Raw genomic sequence first — 18,797 nt, 5'->3', positions numbered from 1 at the left:
TGACAATCTACTTAATATACTCAAGTCTCAGTTTCTTAATCTATAAAATGGAGATGGTGATAGCTATTTGGTTGGATTGTTGTGAAGATCAGAAGTGCCTGCACATAGCAAGCAGTCAACAAATGGTAGCTATTATTACAGATTAGGGACTCATGGAGTGCCGCCATGAAAAATGATGGAGGAGGAAGCTCCAAAAATTGGTTTCTTCCCCAAGATGACTGTTAAGCAGCATGACTGAAGCAGTTATTTTGGAATTCTGGAGTCTAGGCAAACACAGCATCCAGGGGAGTGCTTAATGAAGAAAGAGGCTGGCAGATTTTTGAGACCTTCAGTGTTTTGCATAGTGGCTACCACTTTCCATCTCCTAGCTCTGTGGCAGAAAACTGGGTATGGTGGCCCCTGATTCTTGGTGTGGCTTTGCTTGTCTTTCAGAAATCGAGGTTGTTGTTTTTGTTGCTGCTTTTGATTGCTGAGGGTCTGGCCCAGAGGCTGGCCATTGTTTCAAACCCCAAAGACTAAAATGACTTCCCTGGCTTCTGCCAAGGGGATTTAAAGAGACATACCCTTTCCCCCTTTTCTTATTGTATCCTGCTGTATAAGGAAATCTCTGTCAGGCTACTGGATGACCATGGAGATGACAAAACAGAGACTTCAGTGATAATATATGACAAGGAATATACTATTTGCAAAAAAAATAGTTTGGAAAAGTCAATAAATAAACTGTTGACTACAACCTTCACCACATAATAATAGCAATCTCGAGGGTTGGAGAGAATCTGATTTCTTTAGTTACCACATTACAATATTCAAAATGTCCAATTCTAAAAAAAGAATAACAAAGCATGTGAAGAAATAGGAAATTATGACCCAATCACAGAGAAAAAAGTGCCGATTGACAAAAGCCATCCCTGAGGAAGCCCAGACATTGGACAAAGACTTTAACTATTTCTAATATGCTCAAAATGCTGAAGGAAACCATGGACTACTTAAAGAAAAGCAGGAGAACAGTGTGTGGAGAAGTGCGGAAGATCCGTAAAGAGAAGAAAATCATAAAAGAACAATAGCTGAAATAAAGAAATCAGTAGAAGGTTCTTCAATGACAGATTTGAGCAGGTGGAAGAAGGAATTAAAAAAAAAAACCCTTCAAGATAGGGCAGGACTAGAAAGAAAGATGAAGAAAAATGAACAGTACCTAAGGGACCTATGAGACATCATTAACTGTACCAACATATGCATTATGTGGCTCAGCTGGTAAAGAATCTGCCTGCAATGTGGGAGACCTGAGTTTGATCCCTGGGTTGGGAAGATACCCTGGAGAAGGAAAAGGCCACCCACTCCAGTATTGTGGCCTAGAGAATTCCATGGACTGTATAGTCCATGGGATCTCAAAGAGTCGGACACGACTGAGCAACTTTCACTTCACTATGCATTATGGAAATCTTAGAAGAGAATAAGAAAGGGGCAGAAAAACGTTATTTGAAGAAGTAATGGCGAACTTCCCTGGTGACACAGTGGAGAAGAATCTGCCTGCCAATGCAGGGGATACGAATTCGATCCCTGGTCCAGGAAGATCCCACGTGCCAAGAAGCAGCTGAGTTTGTGTGTCACAACTCCTGAGCCCATGAGCAGCAAGTACTGAGCCTGTATGCCACAACTGCTGAAGCCCATGGGCATAGAGCCTGTTCTCTGAAGCCACCGCAGTGAGAAGCCCAAGCACCACAACGAAGAATAACCCGTACTTGCTGCAATTAGAGAAAGCCCACACAAAGCAACCAAGACCCAGCACAATCTAATAAATAAATAAAAATTTAAAAACAGTATTAAAAATTAATGACTGAGAAGAACTTTATCATTTTAGCTCTTATATTTAGGTCTTTGATTCATTTTGAGCTAATTTTTGTATACAGCGGAAAGTAGGGGTCCAACTTTTGCAAGTAGTTATGCAGCTGTCCCTGCACCATTTGTTGAGGAAAAGGTTCTTTTCCTGTTGGATAGACCCTGTTCTTCTTTTTCAAGGTTGTTTTGGGGTCCTTTGGAATTCCATTAGCATTTGAAGTTTGGCTTTTCCACTTCTCCATAAAAAGGCAGGTGAAATTCTAATTGGGATTGCATTGGATCTGTAGACCACTCTGGGTCCTATTGACACCTTAACGATATTTAGTCTTACAGCCCATGAACACAGGATGTCCTTCTGTTTATAGGCATATCTCAGAGATGTTGTGGGTTCAGTTGCACACCATTGCAATGAAGCAAGTATCACAATAAAGTGAGTCACACAAATTTTTTGGTTTCCCAGTGCATGTAAAAGTTACATGCTATATTAAGTGTGCAGTAGCATTACATCTAAAAAAAATAATGTATGTACCTTAATTAAAAAACAATTTTATGGGGGAAATGATGCTAATAGACTAGTTTGGAGAAGGAAATGGCAACCCACTCCAGTGTTCTTGCCTGGAGAATCCCAGGGGCGGGGGAGCCTGGTGGGCTGCCGTCTGTGGGGTCGCACAGAGTCGGACACGACTGAAGTGACTTCTTAGCAGCAGACTGCTGCTAAGAAGTCCAAAACAAAAGTTTCCAACTTTTGTTGACCCAGGGTTGCCACAGACTTTCAGATTGTAAGAAATGAAATACCTGTGAAGCACAGTAAAGCTAAATGCAGTAAAACAAGCTGTGCCTGTATTTGTCTTTAATTTCTTTCAGCAGTATTTTATAATTTTCATTGTACAAGTTTTTTATGTCTTTGATTAAATTTATTCCTAGGTATTTTATTTAGATGCTATTATAAATTGAATTTCTTAATTTCCTTTTTGGATTGTTCATTGCTGATGTATACACACATTTGATTTTTGTGTGTTTGTCTTGTAAACTGCAACTTTGCTGAAATTGTTTATTAGCTCTGTAGCTTTCTTGTGGGTTCTGTGGGATTTTCCATATATAGGATCTTGTCATCTGCGAATAGACACGGTTTACTTCTCCCTTTCCAATTTGGATTCCTTTTACTTCTTTCTTCTTGTGTCTGGCTAGAACTTCAGTACAGTATTGTGTAGCTGTGGTAAAAAGCAGGCTTCCTTGCCATGTTCCGGATCTTAGGAAGAAAGCTTTCAGTCTTTCACCACTGAGTATTATGTTAACTGTGAGTTTTCCATAAATGTCCTCTATCATGTTGAGGAAGTTCCTTTCAGTCTCAACTTTCTGTGTGTGTGCGTGGATATTTTAAATATGAAAGGGTGCTGGATTTTGTCAAATATGCCTTTTCTACATCAATTGAGGTGATTTGTGGTTTCTTTTTTTTTTTCCTTTTTTCTATCTCTGTGGTATATTATATTGATTGACTTATGTTGAACCACTTTGAATAAATCCCACTTTTTCAGCAAGCCAAGTCACTGCTTTTCCAGCATGGGTGAGTTCTGAGTTAGTCCTTCAAGAAGCATCCAGACACGTTAGAGTAGATAGACACAATAATTTGCAGTTTAGGTCTGCTCTGCTCTCTCTGAAACCAGGTAGCTGTGTCCCATAGTGGAAATACAGGCTGATATCTTAAAGGCTTCTGCTTTATAGAGGGAGGGATTGGGGCAAGGGTAAGGAATGCTACAGCCATTTCCTACCATTTTTAAGTTGCCTTTTTCTTGATTCAGTGTTCACGTAGTCACTGTACAACTTTTGTTTTCCAGAGTTCTGACGTAGTTGGTTCTGACTCTTTCAGCATGTATTTCAAAGTTTGTGTGGAGATGAGAGCTTGGAGCCACCTACTTTGCTATTTTGCTGATTTTACTTTGTTATTTCCTTTTTGATTCAATTTTTCTCCTTTTTTTCTTTCTTCTCTTAAGGCATTATTTGCTTTACTTAGTTTAGTTTAGTTCAGTTGCTCAGTCGTGTCTGACTCTGCGACCCCATGGACTGCAACATGCCAGGCCTCCCTGTCCGTCACCAACTCCCAGAGTTTACTCAAACTCATGTCCATCGACTAAGTGATGCCATCCAACCATCTCATCGTCTGTCATCCAGTTCTCCTCCTGCCTTCAATCTTTCCTAGCATCAGGGTCTTTTCAGATGAGTCAGCTCTTCTCATTAGGTGGCCAAAGTATTGGAGTTTCAGCTTCAACATCAGTCCTTTCAATGAACACTCAGGACTGATCTGCTTTAGGATGGACTGGTTGGATCTCCTTGCAGTCCAAGGGACTCTCAAGAGTCTTCTCCAACACCACACTTCAAAAGCGTCAATTCTTCAGCGCTCAGCTTTCTTTACAGTCCAACTCTCACATCCATACGTGACTACTGGAAAAACCATAGCCTTGACTAGACGGACCTTTGTTGGCAAAGTAATGTCTCTGCTTTTTAATATGCTGTCTAGGTTGGTCATAACTTTTCTTCCAAGAAATAAGTGTCTTTTAATTTCATGGCTGCAGTCACCATCTGCAGTGATTTTGGAACCCAAAAATATAAAGTCTGACACTGTTTCCACTGTTTCTCCTGCTATTTGCCGTGAAGTGATGGGACCAGATGCCATGATCTTTGTTTTCTGAATGTTGAGTTTTAAGCCAACTTTTTCACTCTCCTCTTTGACTCATCAAGAGGCTTTTTAGTTCCTCTTCACTTTCTGCCATAAGGGTGGTGTCATCTGCATATCTGAGGTTATGGTATATTTCTCCCAGCAATCTTGATTCCAGCTTGTGCTTCATCCAGAGATTTCTCATGATGTACTCTGCATAGAAGTTAAGTAAGCAGGGTGACAATATACAGCCTTGAGGTACTCCTTTTCCTATTTGGAACCAGTCTGTTGTTCCATGTTCAGTTCTAACTGTTGCTTCCTGACCTGCATACAGATTTCTCAAGAGGCAGGTCAGGTATTACTTAGTTACTCATGTCCTAATTTTGTACTCATTCCTGAAATGATTCCCCTTTTTTCCTGTTTCTTTTTTTAGTTCTTTCCTACAGTTTTGTAATTATAATTTATATTTCTTTTCCATGCCTTGAGTTACTTTCTTAATGTCTTTTAGCTTGTTCTGAAATAGTGTAATTTTGATCTGTTCCCAAGGTATGTCTCTCATTATGTGTAGGGAGTGTTGTTTGCTTTTTATTGTTTTTTCTTAAAATAGCTATGAGATGAGACACTGATATTTTTCTGTTACTCATTTTTATGTAAAATTTGTTTTCCTGAACTTAGAGAAGGGAGTCATGATTCAGGATAACTTTTCTAATGTCACAGAGCTCCCTCTTCTGTTGCTTTTGTAAACTGTTCAAAAATATAATAGCTTCCTTTCCCCTTTTCTACTTTTACCTGGATCTTCCTTTCCTGTCTCTGTTGTCTCTACCCCGCTCAGTTTTGGTTCCAAACCCTACAGCTTTTGAGGGAAAGCCCTATCCTGGAATACAACTTTGGTTGGTAGGTTGGTTTTAAGAATTTATATGACTCGGACTGCTCCATCCTTTTTCAGAAATTACCTCACACTCACTTGTTAGCGGACTGGGCTAAACTTTTCCCATTTTCAGATTCTCTTTTCAAATTGGCTATCATATTATCCAGTGAGTAGACAGTGACTATTCTGAGGTACTCAAGTCCTTCAAATATCCATTGCTTCTGTATGCATCCTCATGCACAGATGCTGATTTCATGCAGGTCTCGTAACTGTTGATGCTTTTTCCCACTTTTATTTTGAGTTTCATATGGATAATTTCCACTTGTTGTTGTATATGTTCTCCATGGCATTTTGGTTTTGCTGTCTTAGTCACTCTTTTTGATTTTAGGTGGTGATTCAAGTACATTAAAAAAATCTGTAGTGTAGTATCTGCCACCAAGAGTCCAGGATCCACTCTGCATTCATATTTTAAAATTTCCCTGTATGGACTTGGAATTTCTGGCCTCTCGCTGATGACCTGTCTCCTGTGTTTGTGCTTCGTTCTGAAACCTTAAAAAATCTTTTGGTAGTTGGATACTGGAAAACCTGTCAACTTAGAGAAGGCTAGAAAGAAGCAGTTTATCATTATAGTGGAAATGAAAGCATTTACACATTGAGGTGAAGTTGCAAATGGTACAGAACATGTTTGCTTACGGAATGAACAGCAGAAACTTTCTGAAGACCAAAGAGCAAATTATGCAACCTGTGAAGTGCTGTGCTTGTGTCTTTGAAAGTAATCATAATAAATGAGAAACAGGAAAGAGTGACTGATAGGGCGAAGACAGCCTTTCAGTTTAAGGATCGCCATCAATGCCTGATGTGGGGGAGCTTAACTTTAATTCAGGGGAAGGCATGGGGTTAACTGAGGATAAAGCCTGTTTGAAAATAGTGGGAGATGGACTTTGGCCACAAGCTACGGAGGGTTTTATAAATTCAGAGCTCCTGAGACACCTGCTGAACATCAAAGTGAATGCCCAGTGGCTAATGCAAACACTAGAGACGGATTGGGCATTCCTTAGGCTACTAGGAAATAAAGATGGTTAAAGCTTCAATAGGATTTTTTTTTCCCAGCGTAGTAAAATAAAATGGGAGGGGAAAAAAAAAAAGCCTGATGGAAAAAGGTATCAGCATAGAGGAGAAAGTAATTTCTGGTTGGAAAGTGATAAAGGACCAATTGACATACCTACCAGGGGAAGTACATCCAGGGACTGTTAGCATCGTCACTTCCCAGTCCCTTGCAAACATAGTCACTTCCCAGTCTCTTGACTTTTTTACACCTACCTAGTGAAAGTGTGAAAGTCGCTCAGTCATGTCCAACTCTGCAACCCTGTGGACTATACAGTCCATGGAATTCTCCAGGCCAGAATACTGGAGTGGGTAGCCTTTCCCTTCCCCAGGGGATCTTCCCAACCCAGGGATCGAACCCAGGTCTCCCACATTGCAGGCGGATTCTTTACCAACTGAGCCACAAGGGAAGTCCTATACCTACCTAACCTGATAATAAATAGAATGAATAGCTTTTGTACAGTGTAAACTGAATAGTGGCAGATTGTTTCATTGAAGGTGCAGAAACATTTTTAATATCAATTTTTCACACCACCAAGGGGAGAAGGGTAAATCAATATAAATATTTCTGCAGGGAAGTAAACTATTGCTGTCTAGCTATGCCCAAGTGCAGAGGCTCTGGGGCATGAATGGAGGTTAGTGGGGAAAATAGTGGGAGTTAATGAGATCGGAGAGGGAACCACAAGCCAGGTCGTATGGGGTTTTATTGGCTGTAATGATAAGAACTTTGAACTTTATTACAAGACGTTTGGAAGCTGTTAGCAGATTGAGAGCAGAGGAACAGTGAGCAACTAATGTAAATGGTGTTTTCAAGCTAACTGGATGTCAAAGGTACTATGGGTATGCTTTGGATATAATAATAGACATGTTAGAATGTAAAGAACCTGGGTTAATATTGATTAAATTCTTTTAATTTGAAAATTTATGGTTTTAGAGTTAAGAGCTACAAATATGAAGTGTTGAGATATATGTGTGCGAATGTGTACAGAAAAACACACACATTTTTTTGTTTTTCAAGCAAAGCTTGCTAAACAGTACTGAACCTCATTTCATATATTCTTACTTCTGTTCTCTTAATTTTTTTTGTTTAAACCACTAGTCACAGCCCAATAAATTGACTTAGTAACACATTATTGTTGTTCAATCCCTAAGTTGTGTCCGACTCTTTGCAACCCCATGGACTGCAGCACACCAGGCTTCCCTGTCCTTCACTATCTTCCAGAGTTGGCTCAAATTCATGTCCACTGAGTCAGTGATGCTATCCAGCCATCGTGTCCATTAGTAACACAATAATGGATCAGAATTTGAAGTTTGAAAACCACTGTAAATCTATAATCCCCTTATATGGCTTGCCAAGGCACATACAACTGAAAATGACCAAACCAGAATTCAGATATTGCCACATTGCCCAAGAATATATCTATTAAAAAAACAAAAAAACAAGCTGGTTTATACAATGTTTAAGAGTATGTTCCAGTGTGGAAAAAATCTTGAGGATCATTGTCCCTTCTTGAGCATGTTGCCTATGCTTATCTCTCTGGTGTGAAATGTTAAGCCTTTAAATTTCAAATGGACTTGTAAAATATCAACACAATTTTCTTTCCTAATGGCCTGTAATTAAATATATAAACTGCTAGCCAAAGTAACAGTTGGTCTCTCTTGAATTATAAACAGAATAAGTCATTTATAGCCAGCCTGGTGGCCTTTAAATTGTCGCCTAGGAATTAATGAAAAGAAATGTCATTTTCATATTTTCTGCAAATCGCTTATTCTTTTGTTGTGTTTCATTTTGGAAGAGGGTTTTATGGGAGGAGTGAAGGATAAATGAAACATGAAGGTCAGTATGAAGTAATGGGGGAAAAAAATGTCCCTTTTGATTCTGTTATATAAATCCTTGCTTCTGTCTTCCATAGCTCTGTGACCTTTGGAAAGATACTTGCCTGTGCCCTACTTTTCTCATATATAAATGGAAATAATATCTATATCATAGCTTTAACGTTAAGGTTAAATGAGGGCCTGGTGGTACAACATGTATTTTAATAAATATTAGTTTTCTTCTTTCCTTTCTTCTTTAGGAAGGAATTCAGTGAAAATGTGTTGCTAGAATAAGCAGGGCTGGAGAGTGTAGAAAAATGCAAAAAGAAAGGTACATCTTTTTTTATTGGTTGTTCTCTTCCTAGTAAGTCTGTTGTGTGTGATCCCAATTGTTGATAATTTCTTTGGGGATAGATAGGTGATAAATAGGTAGGCTTCCTGTGCCTCCTGCTGTCCCTTCCCTTTGTAGAGACGGGGGATCACCCAAGTGATGAAAGACAAGTTTAGTGGAGCTAGAAAGTGACACCTTCACAGTTGATTCCAGTATTTTAGTTTCTCGTGTCTTCAATCTGTTTATCACAAAGAATTTACTGAAGACATGTCGGTCCTGATACCAAGTATGTTAGTTCACTAATAGCTGTTCATACAGATGTTACCTACTACCAATTGTCCTTGCCTGTGGAGTAAATAACACTTCCTTTGATTTAACCCAGAAATTATAGCAGCAGAGTTACAAAGTCAAGTGAGATAGGAAGATAAAATTAGAGTTTTGTATAATAATCTTTAAAAAGATGTTTTATTGAGATATAATTTATATGCCATAAATTCAGTCTTTTAAAATGAACAATTCAGAGAGTTGTACAACCATCACCACTATCTAACTTTAGAACCTTTTAATCACCCCAAAATGAAACGTTACACCCATTAGCAGTTATTCACCCCACCCCACCCCTCCCCTCCTCTGCCCTGACACCTCAACCCCTTGCAACCACTAATGTGCTTTTTCTCTCTGTGGATTTGCTTATTCTGGATATTTCATATAAATTGAATTACATATGTCTTTTGTGACTGATTTCTTTTACTTAGCTTAATGTTTAAAAGTTCATTCATGTTATAACATAAATCAGAACTTCATTACTTTTTATTGCCAAATAATTAATTCATATGGATGTACTACATTTTATTTTCCTATTCATCAGTTGATGGACATTTGGGTTCCATTTTTTTGGCTCTAATGAATAATACTGCAGTGAACATTTGTGTACAAGTTTTTGTGAGGACATGTGTTTTCAGTTCTCTTCAGTATATACCTCAGAGTGGAATTGAAGGGTCATATGCTAGCTTTACATTCTAACATTTTGAGGACCTTATAAACTGTTTTCTGAAGTGATATACCATTTTGTCCCAGTGGATTTTAAATCTCCCACTTTTAAAGTTCTGGTTTTATATATAATGGAATAAATAGCTGAAATAAGCAATTTGAATTGATAGGGGAGGGAAATTCACCTGTAGTAGTTTGCAAAGTTGGAAGTACTTTTTTTTAAAGTAGGTTTGAAATTATTACTATTAATCTTTGGCTCTTTTTTTAAATTTTATTTTTGCAGTTTTATCTTCAAGACACTAAAAGTAGTAATGGTACCTTTATAAATAGCCAGAGATTGAGTCGAGGCTCTGAAGAAAGTCCACCATGTGAAATTCTTTCCGGTGACATTATCCAGTTTGGGGTAGATGTGACGGAGAACACACGGAAAGGTACGGGTATGGATCGATTTTTTCTATTATTTGTCTTGTTAAATTTTTTATTCTATTGTTTAATGTTAACAAAACATTTCATGCTTGTAAAAGCAATTTAACTGTGACATTTCATGCAGTGAAATGTTGAATGTCTCACTTTTCCTATTGCTTTTCTAAAATCTTAAATTCTGAAATATTAAATAGTTTATAATCTCTATTACAGTACCAAAACATAGGACACTGCTGTGTCAGTTAAGAAGCAGTTGGCTGAAGTGACACTATATTCAACCAACAAGAGCTTAAACCATAAGGATGAGTGTGAAAACGTTAGTCACTCAGTCATGTCCGACTCTGTGACCCTGTGGACTGTACCCTGCCAGGCTCCTCTGTCCATGGAGTTATCCAGGCAAGAATACTGGAGCCAGTAGCCATTCCCTTCTCCAGGGGATCTTTCCGACCCAGGGATTGAACCTGGGTCTCCCACATTCTGGGCAGATTCCTTACCTTCTGAGACACCAGGGAAGCCCCAAACCATAAAGATATCTATTATTAACTTATTAACAATAAGCCTGGAAATAGGTTGGTTCAGACTTCGTTCAGTTGGCTCTGTAGTGTTATCAAAGAATCCAGGATCTTACTGTCCTCCCAGTCTGTTATCCTTTATGTGTTAGTTTCTTAAGCTTTTAATTGTCACCTCATGGTTTAAGGGTGATGGCTTCAGCCCCAGGCATGATTTTCCCCACACCAGTGTTCTAGGCAAAAAAGATGAGATGGGGACAAAGTACCTTCTAGTGTGACTTTCTTTTTATGTTTGAAAGAACAATCTTTCATAGACTCCTTCCAGCAGATTCCTTTTGCTCACTGGCTACGTGGGTGGGTCATGTATATAGCTTTAGCTCTAGTTACAGAGAAGCCTGGCAAGGAAGTTACCTGACCAAGGAGAGCAGGAAATCCATGACTAGCATAGATCAATTATGATTTATCCCTTTGGTTGTGCGTTCATTGTTGCCCCAAACAAAATCAGAATTCTGTAGGCAGCTACTACAAGTGTAAAATTTCATGTCTCAGTTTCTGAAATTAGAAGTTCTGTGGCTAAATAAATTTAGATTATTTTTACAATTCTGAGGCTTTTTGGCCTTACCTAGTTCACTGTATAGTTTATGACTGAAATGATAATGACTGAATCATAAAACTAAAAAAATAGGAACCAAAAGTATGCAGTCCCACTTGTCATAGTTTAGTATGCACAGTGGAATGATTGGCAAGTTTTTCCTTTTGCTTCTCTGAGCATCCTCTGATCTGAATACCCTAAGTTGTTAGCCTCTAACATTTTGCACAGTAGACGAGGGAATCCAGGTAGATGGTGATGATGGTGTGTGAATATATGTGTCTTGGTTGCTCTGTCATGCCCAACTCTTTGCGACCCCATGGACTGTAGCCCACCAGGCTCATCTGTCCATGGGGATTCTCCAGGCAAGAATACTGGAGTGGATTGTCATTCCCTTCTCCAGGGGATCTTCCCAACCTAGGGCTCAAACCCAGGCCTCCGCATTGCAGGCGGATTCTTTACCGTCTGAGCCACCAGGGAAGCCCTGTATGTATGTATGCGTATACATTTACGTACTGCAACTGCAGTATTATTTTTGTTGGGTTTTGTTGGCCTTCTCAGGGTGTTAGGTTTTGATACATGGATGTGTGCAGGGCCAGCGTCTTAGGAATTTTCATTTACATTTGTAAAATAGAAAAGAAAATTTGTATTTTGATGCAAAATATTGAGTACTTCTTACTAAGAGAACTCTACTTCTGTATAACCATACTGAGAACAGCTGCAGTGGACACTTTGATATCTCCTGTTGCTGTATCACATCTCCTCTGCTACCGAGTCATTCAGCAAACATTTACTGAACCCCAGCTGTGAATAACCCAGAGAAGGCAGAATTTAATTACATTGTCTTTCTCTCCAAGGAATATCTATTTTCTTGTCTTGCATTTCTCAAAGAGAATCAAGAGGTGTTAATTGGCACAAGAATGAGGTAATCAAATACATTTAGGAAATGCTTAGTTAACCAAAGGTAGGCAAGACATCTCAGAGCTTTTAACGTGCTAACATATGTGCAGGTATCTAAGGGGGTAATTGATTGAATGTAGATAACTCCAGACTCATTTCCACTTTTCTTCCCCATCTTGCTGTGTAGGACACTTTAGAAAATACTGTAGAAAGCTAAGAGGAAAACTGAGACTAAGTGTTAGTACAGTATTATTTCAGCAACATCAATTCTTACAGGCTTCTTTGAAAATTTACATATCTTTTATTCAACTTTAAGGAAATTAAGACAGATTTCTTCATCATTTAAAATGTTATTTCTTTTGGCACTTAATTGGCTTGAAAAAGTTGACTTACATTATGCATGGCCTCTTGGGATTCAGCTATGTCATGAGTTGTGTATTACTATTTAAACATATGCTTTAAAATTAAAAAAAAAAGAAAGATGTTGCTCTGTGCTAAACATTATACCAGTTGGAAAATCCTGTTGAAATTGTGCAACACTATCGGATATCTGGTGGATCAAAGAAATCAAAAAAGGAACTTCAAACTATGTGGAAAGGAAAGGAGACTTTCCTACAAAAATATGTTAAATCCTTTACTCAGATAAAAACTTACAATCTAAAATTTTCCATTATTAAAAAAGAAAGACAATGAAGGAACTTGGCACTTAGAAGAAATTAGAAAAAGAACAAAAAAAAAGAAGTTTGGAAGTAGAAAAATGAAAAGCAGAAATTAATGAAATGAACAAAAAAAATTTAGAAGGGGTGGCTAAGTGGCTAAGTCACATCAGTCGTGTCCGACTCTGTGTAACCCCATAGACGGCAGCCCACCAGGCTCCCCCGTCCCTGGGATTCTCCAGGCAAGAACACTGGAGTGGGTTGCCATTTCCTTCTCTGATGCATGAAAGTGAAAAGTGAAAGGGAAGTCGCTCGTGTCCGACTCTTCGCGACCCCAGGGACTGCAGCCCACCAGGCTCCTCTGACCATGGGATTTTCCATCGCCTTCTCCGTAGAAGGGGTAAACAAACCCAAATGCTGGTCCTTTAAAACAAAACAATAAAATAGGTAGTTCATAAGCCTTGACTCCTTGTATATAAAAAATACAAGGAATGAGAAAGGAGATATAAACAGATATGGGATATACCAAAAGAATTCTTAGAGACTGTTACATGCCAAACTGTGGCAAAAAAAAAAATAGAGTAAATTAATGTTTTCCTGGCAAAATTACCCCAAGATGTAGAGAACCTTCAAGTTAATTTTTTTAAGAGACTAAAAAAGTTATTAAAAATTGACTAGAAACGTGCATTCAGAGTTGAATTTTGCCTTATTAAAAAAAAGATAAATCCAGTGTTGTGTAAATAATCCAATATAGGTAAAGGTGAGAAACTCTGAAAATCTTTTAAAGAAGCCAGCAGCCTTTCATTAATGCCAAATTCTGATACAGATAAAGTACAAAGAAAAAAAACTGTAATTTCGTTTGGAACAATAGATAAAAAAATTCTGGTTAGGGTAGTAGTAAATTCAGAAGTGAAGCTAGAATAAACAAAAGTAGGATTTACTCTAAGAATGCAAAAATAATTCAATTTTGGGGAAATATGTCAACATCATGCACAAAATAAAGCTGAGAAATAGGTACTGTAGAACCAGTGGATGTTGAAAAGGCAGTTGATCAAGTTCAGGAGTTGTTCCTAGTAAAAACTGTAAATAAATAGGATGAAAAAAAAATTATAATTAAAACAGAAGAAAAATAGCAAAAATGCTACACATCTATAAAAATACATGAACTGTTTGTGTATATCAATAAAGATAAACCTTAAACATTATTTCAAGAAAATTGCAAAAGAATATATGTGGTATAATACCCTTTACATGAAGCATGAATTCATGTACAACAGTGCTCTATTGTGCTTTCTTTTATTATATCAATTAAATTCTTTAAGATCTTTTAAAATTGAAGTATAATTAATTTACCATCTTGTGTTGTTTCAGGTATATAGCAAAATGATTCAGTTTTCTGTGTGTGTGTATGTATGTGCATTGTTTTTCAGATTCTTTTCCATTATAGGTTATTAAAAGATATTAAATATAGTTCTCTGTGCTATGCAATAGGTCCTTGTTGTTTATTTTCTATATAGTACTGTGTATATATTAATCCCAAGCTCCTAATTCATTCCCTAACTTCCCCTTGCTATCCCATTTGGTAACCATAAGTTTGTTTTCTATGTCTATGAGTCTGTTTTTGCTTTGTAAATGAGTTCATTTACATTATTTTTTAAGATTCCATATATAAGTGGTATATGATATTTGTCTTTCTCTTATCTGACTTACTTCACTTAGTATGATAATCTGTGGGTCCATTGATGTTGCTGCAAGTGACATTATTTCATTCTTTTTTATGACTGAGTAGTCTTTCATTTCGGAGAAGGCACTGGCACCCCACTCCAATACTCTTGCCTGGAAAATCCCATGGACAGAGGAGCCTGGTAGGCTGCAGTCCATGGGGTCGCTAAGAGTCAGACACGACTGAGCGACTTCCCTTTCACTTTTCACTTTCGTGCATTGGTGAAGGAAATGGCAACCCACTCCAGTGTTCTTGCCTGGAGAATCCCAGGAACAGGGGAGCCTGGTGGGCTGCCGTCTCTGGGGTCGCATAGAGTTGGACATGACTGAAGTGACGCAGCAGCAGCAGCAGTCTTTCATTATGTATATATACCACATCTTACGGTTTTCTCCAGATGTATGCTCAGGAGTGGGATTGCAGGATCATATGATAACTCCATTTTTAGTTTTTAAAGAAATCTCCATGTTGTTTAGCCTAGTGGCTGCACCAGTTTACATTCCCACCAACAATGTAGGAGGGTTTCCTTTTCTCACACCCTCTTTAGCAATTATTATTTGTGGACTTTTAATGATGTCCATTCTGACCCATGGAAGTTGATATCTCATTGTTACTTTGATTTGCACTCCTTTAATAACCAGCAGTGTTGAGAATCTCTTCATGTGCCTACTGGCCACCTGTATGTCTTCTTTGGAGAAATGTCTATTTAGGTCTTTGGCCCATTTTTTGATTGGGTAGTTTGTTTTTTTATCATTGAATTATATGAGCTGCTTACATATTTTGGAAACTAACTCCTTGTCTGTAGCAAGATGCAGGATGTAGCAAATATTTTCTCCCAGTCTTTTCATTTTGTTTATGGTTTCCTTTGCTGTGCAAAAGCTTGTAAATTTAATTTAATTAGGCACCATTTGTTTATTTTTGTTTTTATTTCCATTTCTCTACGAGACTCTAATGTTCGCGCTCTAATGCTTTTGAACACATTTATAATAAGGATATAAAATTGGAAAATTGAAATGATAAAAAGTAATGTGTGTGGATCTATGAAAAGGATTTTTTTCATCAGTCTGCATAGGATAAAAAACAGTGGAAGGATAATTTTTAAATTGCCCTTCATGCAGGTATTAAAATGAATACATTAGGATTGTATGAATTGCAGGGATTTCTGTGAGATGTATTATTAAGTGAGGAAAGGATTACTTTTCATAATTTCGTTATTTTTAAAAAGTCTCATCAGTCCCTATACATGTGCCTGTATACATATGTGTTTTTTATGCTTATATGAACGTGGGAGGAAAACATAGAAGAATGCATATATATACTAATCATTAGTGTGAATCTTTCTGGAGTATGATTGGAGAGAGGGAGTAAAGGAGCCAAGAACCAGTTAAAAAGGGCAAGGCTGGCAAAACTGCAGTAGACCCCTACAGAACGTGACATATTGTGCATTTGTATAAAACAATATATGTGTAAAAGGAAATTTTTAAAAGGTATGTGCCATATATATATATGTTTTTATATTTGTGTGTGTACATAAATCAGTATTTTTGTTAAAAATGCTATGAGTATGGTGTGACTGAATGTATTAGTTCATGTTAGTGTCTCTTCTATTCCAGTCTCTCCAAAATAAGCTAATTTTGATGTTTCACTTTCTGCGTAGTGTGGCTTCAGGGAGAAGATCCATTGGTCAGCACTTTGGTAATACTCTGCCCTATAGATATAAGATGTTATTGCCAACAAATAGGATGACTTTGTAATAGATTGAAGGGGCGGGCAGGGAGAGAGGGAGAGAAGGGAGAAAGAGAAAAAGCTAACCTATCAGATCCTCCTGGAATGGGAGCCTTAACAACTTGCCTGCTGGCCACTTCTCTGTTCATAAGGCCACACACTGCCCAGATGGCATGAGTTCTCGGTCGTACATTATAGTAACCCTCTGTTGCAGATCTTGGGACCGTTTAGTCCTATAAAATTCACATATATTACTAACTCCAGTTAGCCCTTCAGTCCAGGTGCCATTTGACCCACTTCTGTTCCTGTGTTAAGGCCCTGTGAGCAAAGGGTCTGTTATGAGTAAAGTCAGTGGTATCTTCCTTTGTTTTCTGCTGCAGTTGCGCTGAATTACTTTTACTCCCCACAGTGTATCTTGTCTTTTCTGGCCTTCAAACCTTGCACGTGACTTTTTCCTTCCCCCATAAACCTCTGTAGGCTGGACAAGGTGCCCTTCCATGTCCCTGTTGCACAGTGTGCTCATCCCCTCCAAATGTTTGCTTCCTTCACTGACCTGTAAGCTGTACAAGAACAAGCAGTATGGCTGTCTTTATTGCAGAATCTTGCCTGCTTAAACTGGCACATATTGGTTGAGTAAATTTTTAAAATGTGTCATAAATCTTTATCTGCCATTTTACAAGAGTTCCCTCTACCACCTTATCTCAGGTGAGATTTTATTAGCCTTCCTCCTAATCTGGAGGCTTATATGACAATGGGGTATTGGCAACCTTCTTGTTACTCGCTGCCCTTTTTATTCTGTTATGACTCAGTTACTTCTTAACCTGTCTAAGCTTTAATTTCCTCATCTTATAAAGTGGGATTCGTGATACTGTTAACCATCTGAAGGCTTGTGGTATGATACTCAGTGTTCACATTGTGGCACAGCAGTCACTGTGAATGAACACTGAAAGAGTGAACATGAAGTGCTTAACTCAGAATCAGGTGCTTTAATTATCACTGAAACCCTTGCCAATTATTTGTACCATCCTTTTTTTTTTTTTTTTTTGGCCATCTAGTTTGCTTCTCTTTCTCAGTAGCTTCTACTCAGGCTTCTTTATCCATCTGTCCTTTGCAACCCACCAGTGGCATTTCAGAGGCATACTCACCAGCTTCTAGACTACTCCTTGATTTGGGGCTGTGCTGTCTTGCTTGTTTCTAGCTCTTGGAAACTTTCACCGTAAGCTTTACACACTTCCACTTTACAGCTTCTAGGGAAAACACAAAGGTGAGTCAACAAAGAATGTGCCAGATTGACTGAGAGAATCTTTCTGATGTCATGGCAGTCTTCTTTTGTTCATTTAAAAAATGTTTTCTCAACCCAGTGTATGCACCAGAATTACCTGCAGAGCTTGGTAAAGCTATAGACATGTGGATCCCACCCTTCAGCCCTAAGAAGGAGACTTGTTAGGTGTGGGGCCTCAACATACCTATTCTAAAAAGCTTTGGGTTGTTCTTTTGGGCAGCTAGGTTTAAGAACTCTGCTCCATTAAGTTTCTGGCAACTATTTTATCTGCTTTCCTTTATCCTCAAGTCCTGAGACTCCCTACTCATGTATGTCTGCTGTGAAGCTATATGTACTGGTTCTGTCCATGTATTTCCAGCTTCTTGCTTGGTTGTTTCCTCTTAAATGTCCTTCTTTCACCTTATAATTGCTCCGTACAAAGCTTAATTTCTGCCTTCAAACCAGAGCATTATAATAACTTCCCAGTTTCACTTTTTGCTCATTCATTTTGTAAACAGAATATTGGTATCTATTCTGAATCCCATCTCTTCTTTACCTTCAGCACTTGTCATCTAGACATTTGACTCCTTTCCCTGCTTCTACTTGTTTTTCTAGATGCCAACCTAGAGTGTTACAGTAGCTGTCCACTTCTGGCCACCATATTCTCCCAACCCACTGCCTCCAGAATATTCTTCTGTTACAGCTTTATTGGTGTCATTATCCTGCTTTTAGAAGTCTTAAGTGGCTGTGTCATGCTGTAGAAGAAAATCTGAAATGCTTAACTGTACACTTGAGGCCCTCAAAAATGTGGACTCAATTCAACCTTTTGATTTTTTCCATTACTTCCCTTAATATATGTTAAACAGTGTTACTTAGAGGTAAGAGGAAGAAAAAATTTGTTTGAATCCTAGCGCTGCCATTTGCCATAGATGAGGTCTCAAGCAGGTTACCTTAGCTTCTTTGATTTAAGTTGCTTCAGCTGTAAAATGGAACATAAAAATAACTATTTATCTGGTTTATCTGGTTTATCATAAATAGTTAGCATATATAGTGTGCTTAGCATGGGACTGGACCCTAAAGATTCTTGAAATATATTTCTTCTCCAGGTGCCCGCCTTAGTTGTTCAATTCTCACATCCTTCTTGTTTTTTCTTTGCTCATGCCATTCTGCCTTTCCTTTTGTTTCCAGCTTTTGAAATTCTATTTTTTCTTTACCCTCTTCATAAATCCTTCTGCTCTTGTCCATTTCAGATTCCATCAGTGCCTTGTAGCATTTATGAATTTTTTCCCCTTTGTTGTTAGATACTTCTAGTTTTCTCTACAAACTATTATAAATTGAAATCTGCTCAAGGGCAAGGAAGTTGGTCATAGTCCTCTTGGTTTTTCCCATCATTCCCAGTGTACTCATTTGTAGCCAG

General features: G+C 38.2%; 1 protein-coding gene across 33 annotated transcripts in view; it reads left to right on the top strand.

Moving 5' to 3' along the window:
* The window catches only part of SLMAP (sarcolemma associated protein), a 150,856-nt gene that overhangs the window by 54,762 nt on the left and 77,297 nt on the right, over nucleotides 1–18,797 (top strand). For 21 of the 33 annotated variants that reach the window (XM_070359881.1, XM_070359882.1, XM_070359871.1 and 18 more), the window contains exon 2: nucleotides 9,881–10,028. In XM_070359881.1, the coding sequence (XP_070215982.1) occupies nucleotides 9,881–10,028 (148 nt within the window). Of the gene's footprint in view, nucleotides 1–9,880; nucleotides 10,035–18,797 lie in introns of all 33 variants that reach the window. The other 12 variants (XM_070359876.1, XM_070359870.1, XM_070359861.1 and 9 more) reach the window with 1 other exon arrangement.

The sequence above is a fragment of the Bos mutus genome, chromosome 22, assembly GCF_027580195.1.
Source record: "Bos mutus isolate GX-2022 chromosome 22, NWIPB_WYAK_1.1, whole genome shotgun sequence".
Classification (NCBI taxonomy): domain Eukaryota; kingdom Metazoa; phylum Chordata; class Mammalia; order Artiodactyla; family Bovidae; genus Bos; species Bos mutus.
Note: the sequence above shows the minus strand (reverse complement) of the source record. Positions and strands in the feature narration are given on the sequence as shown.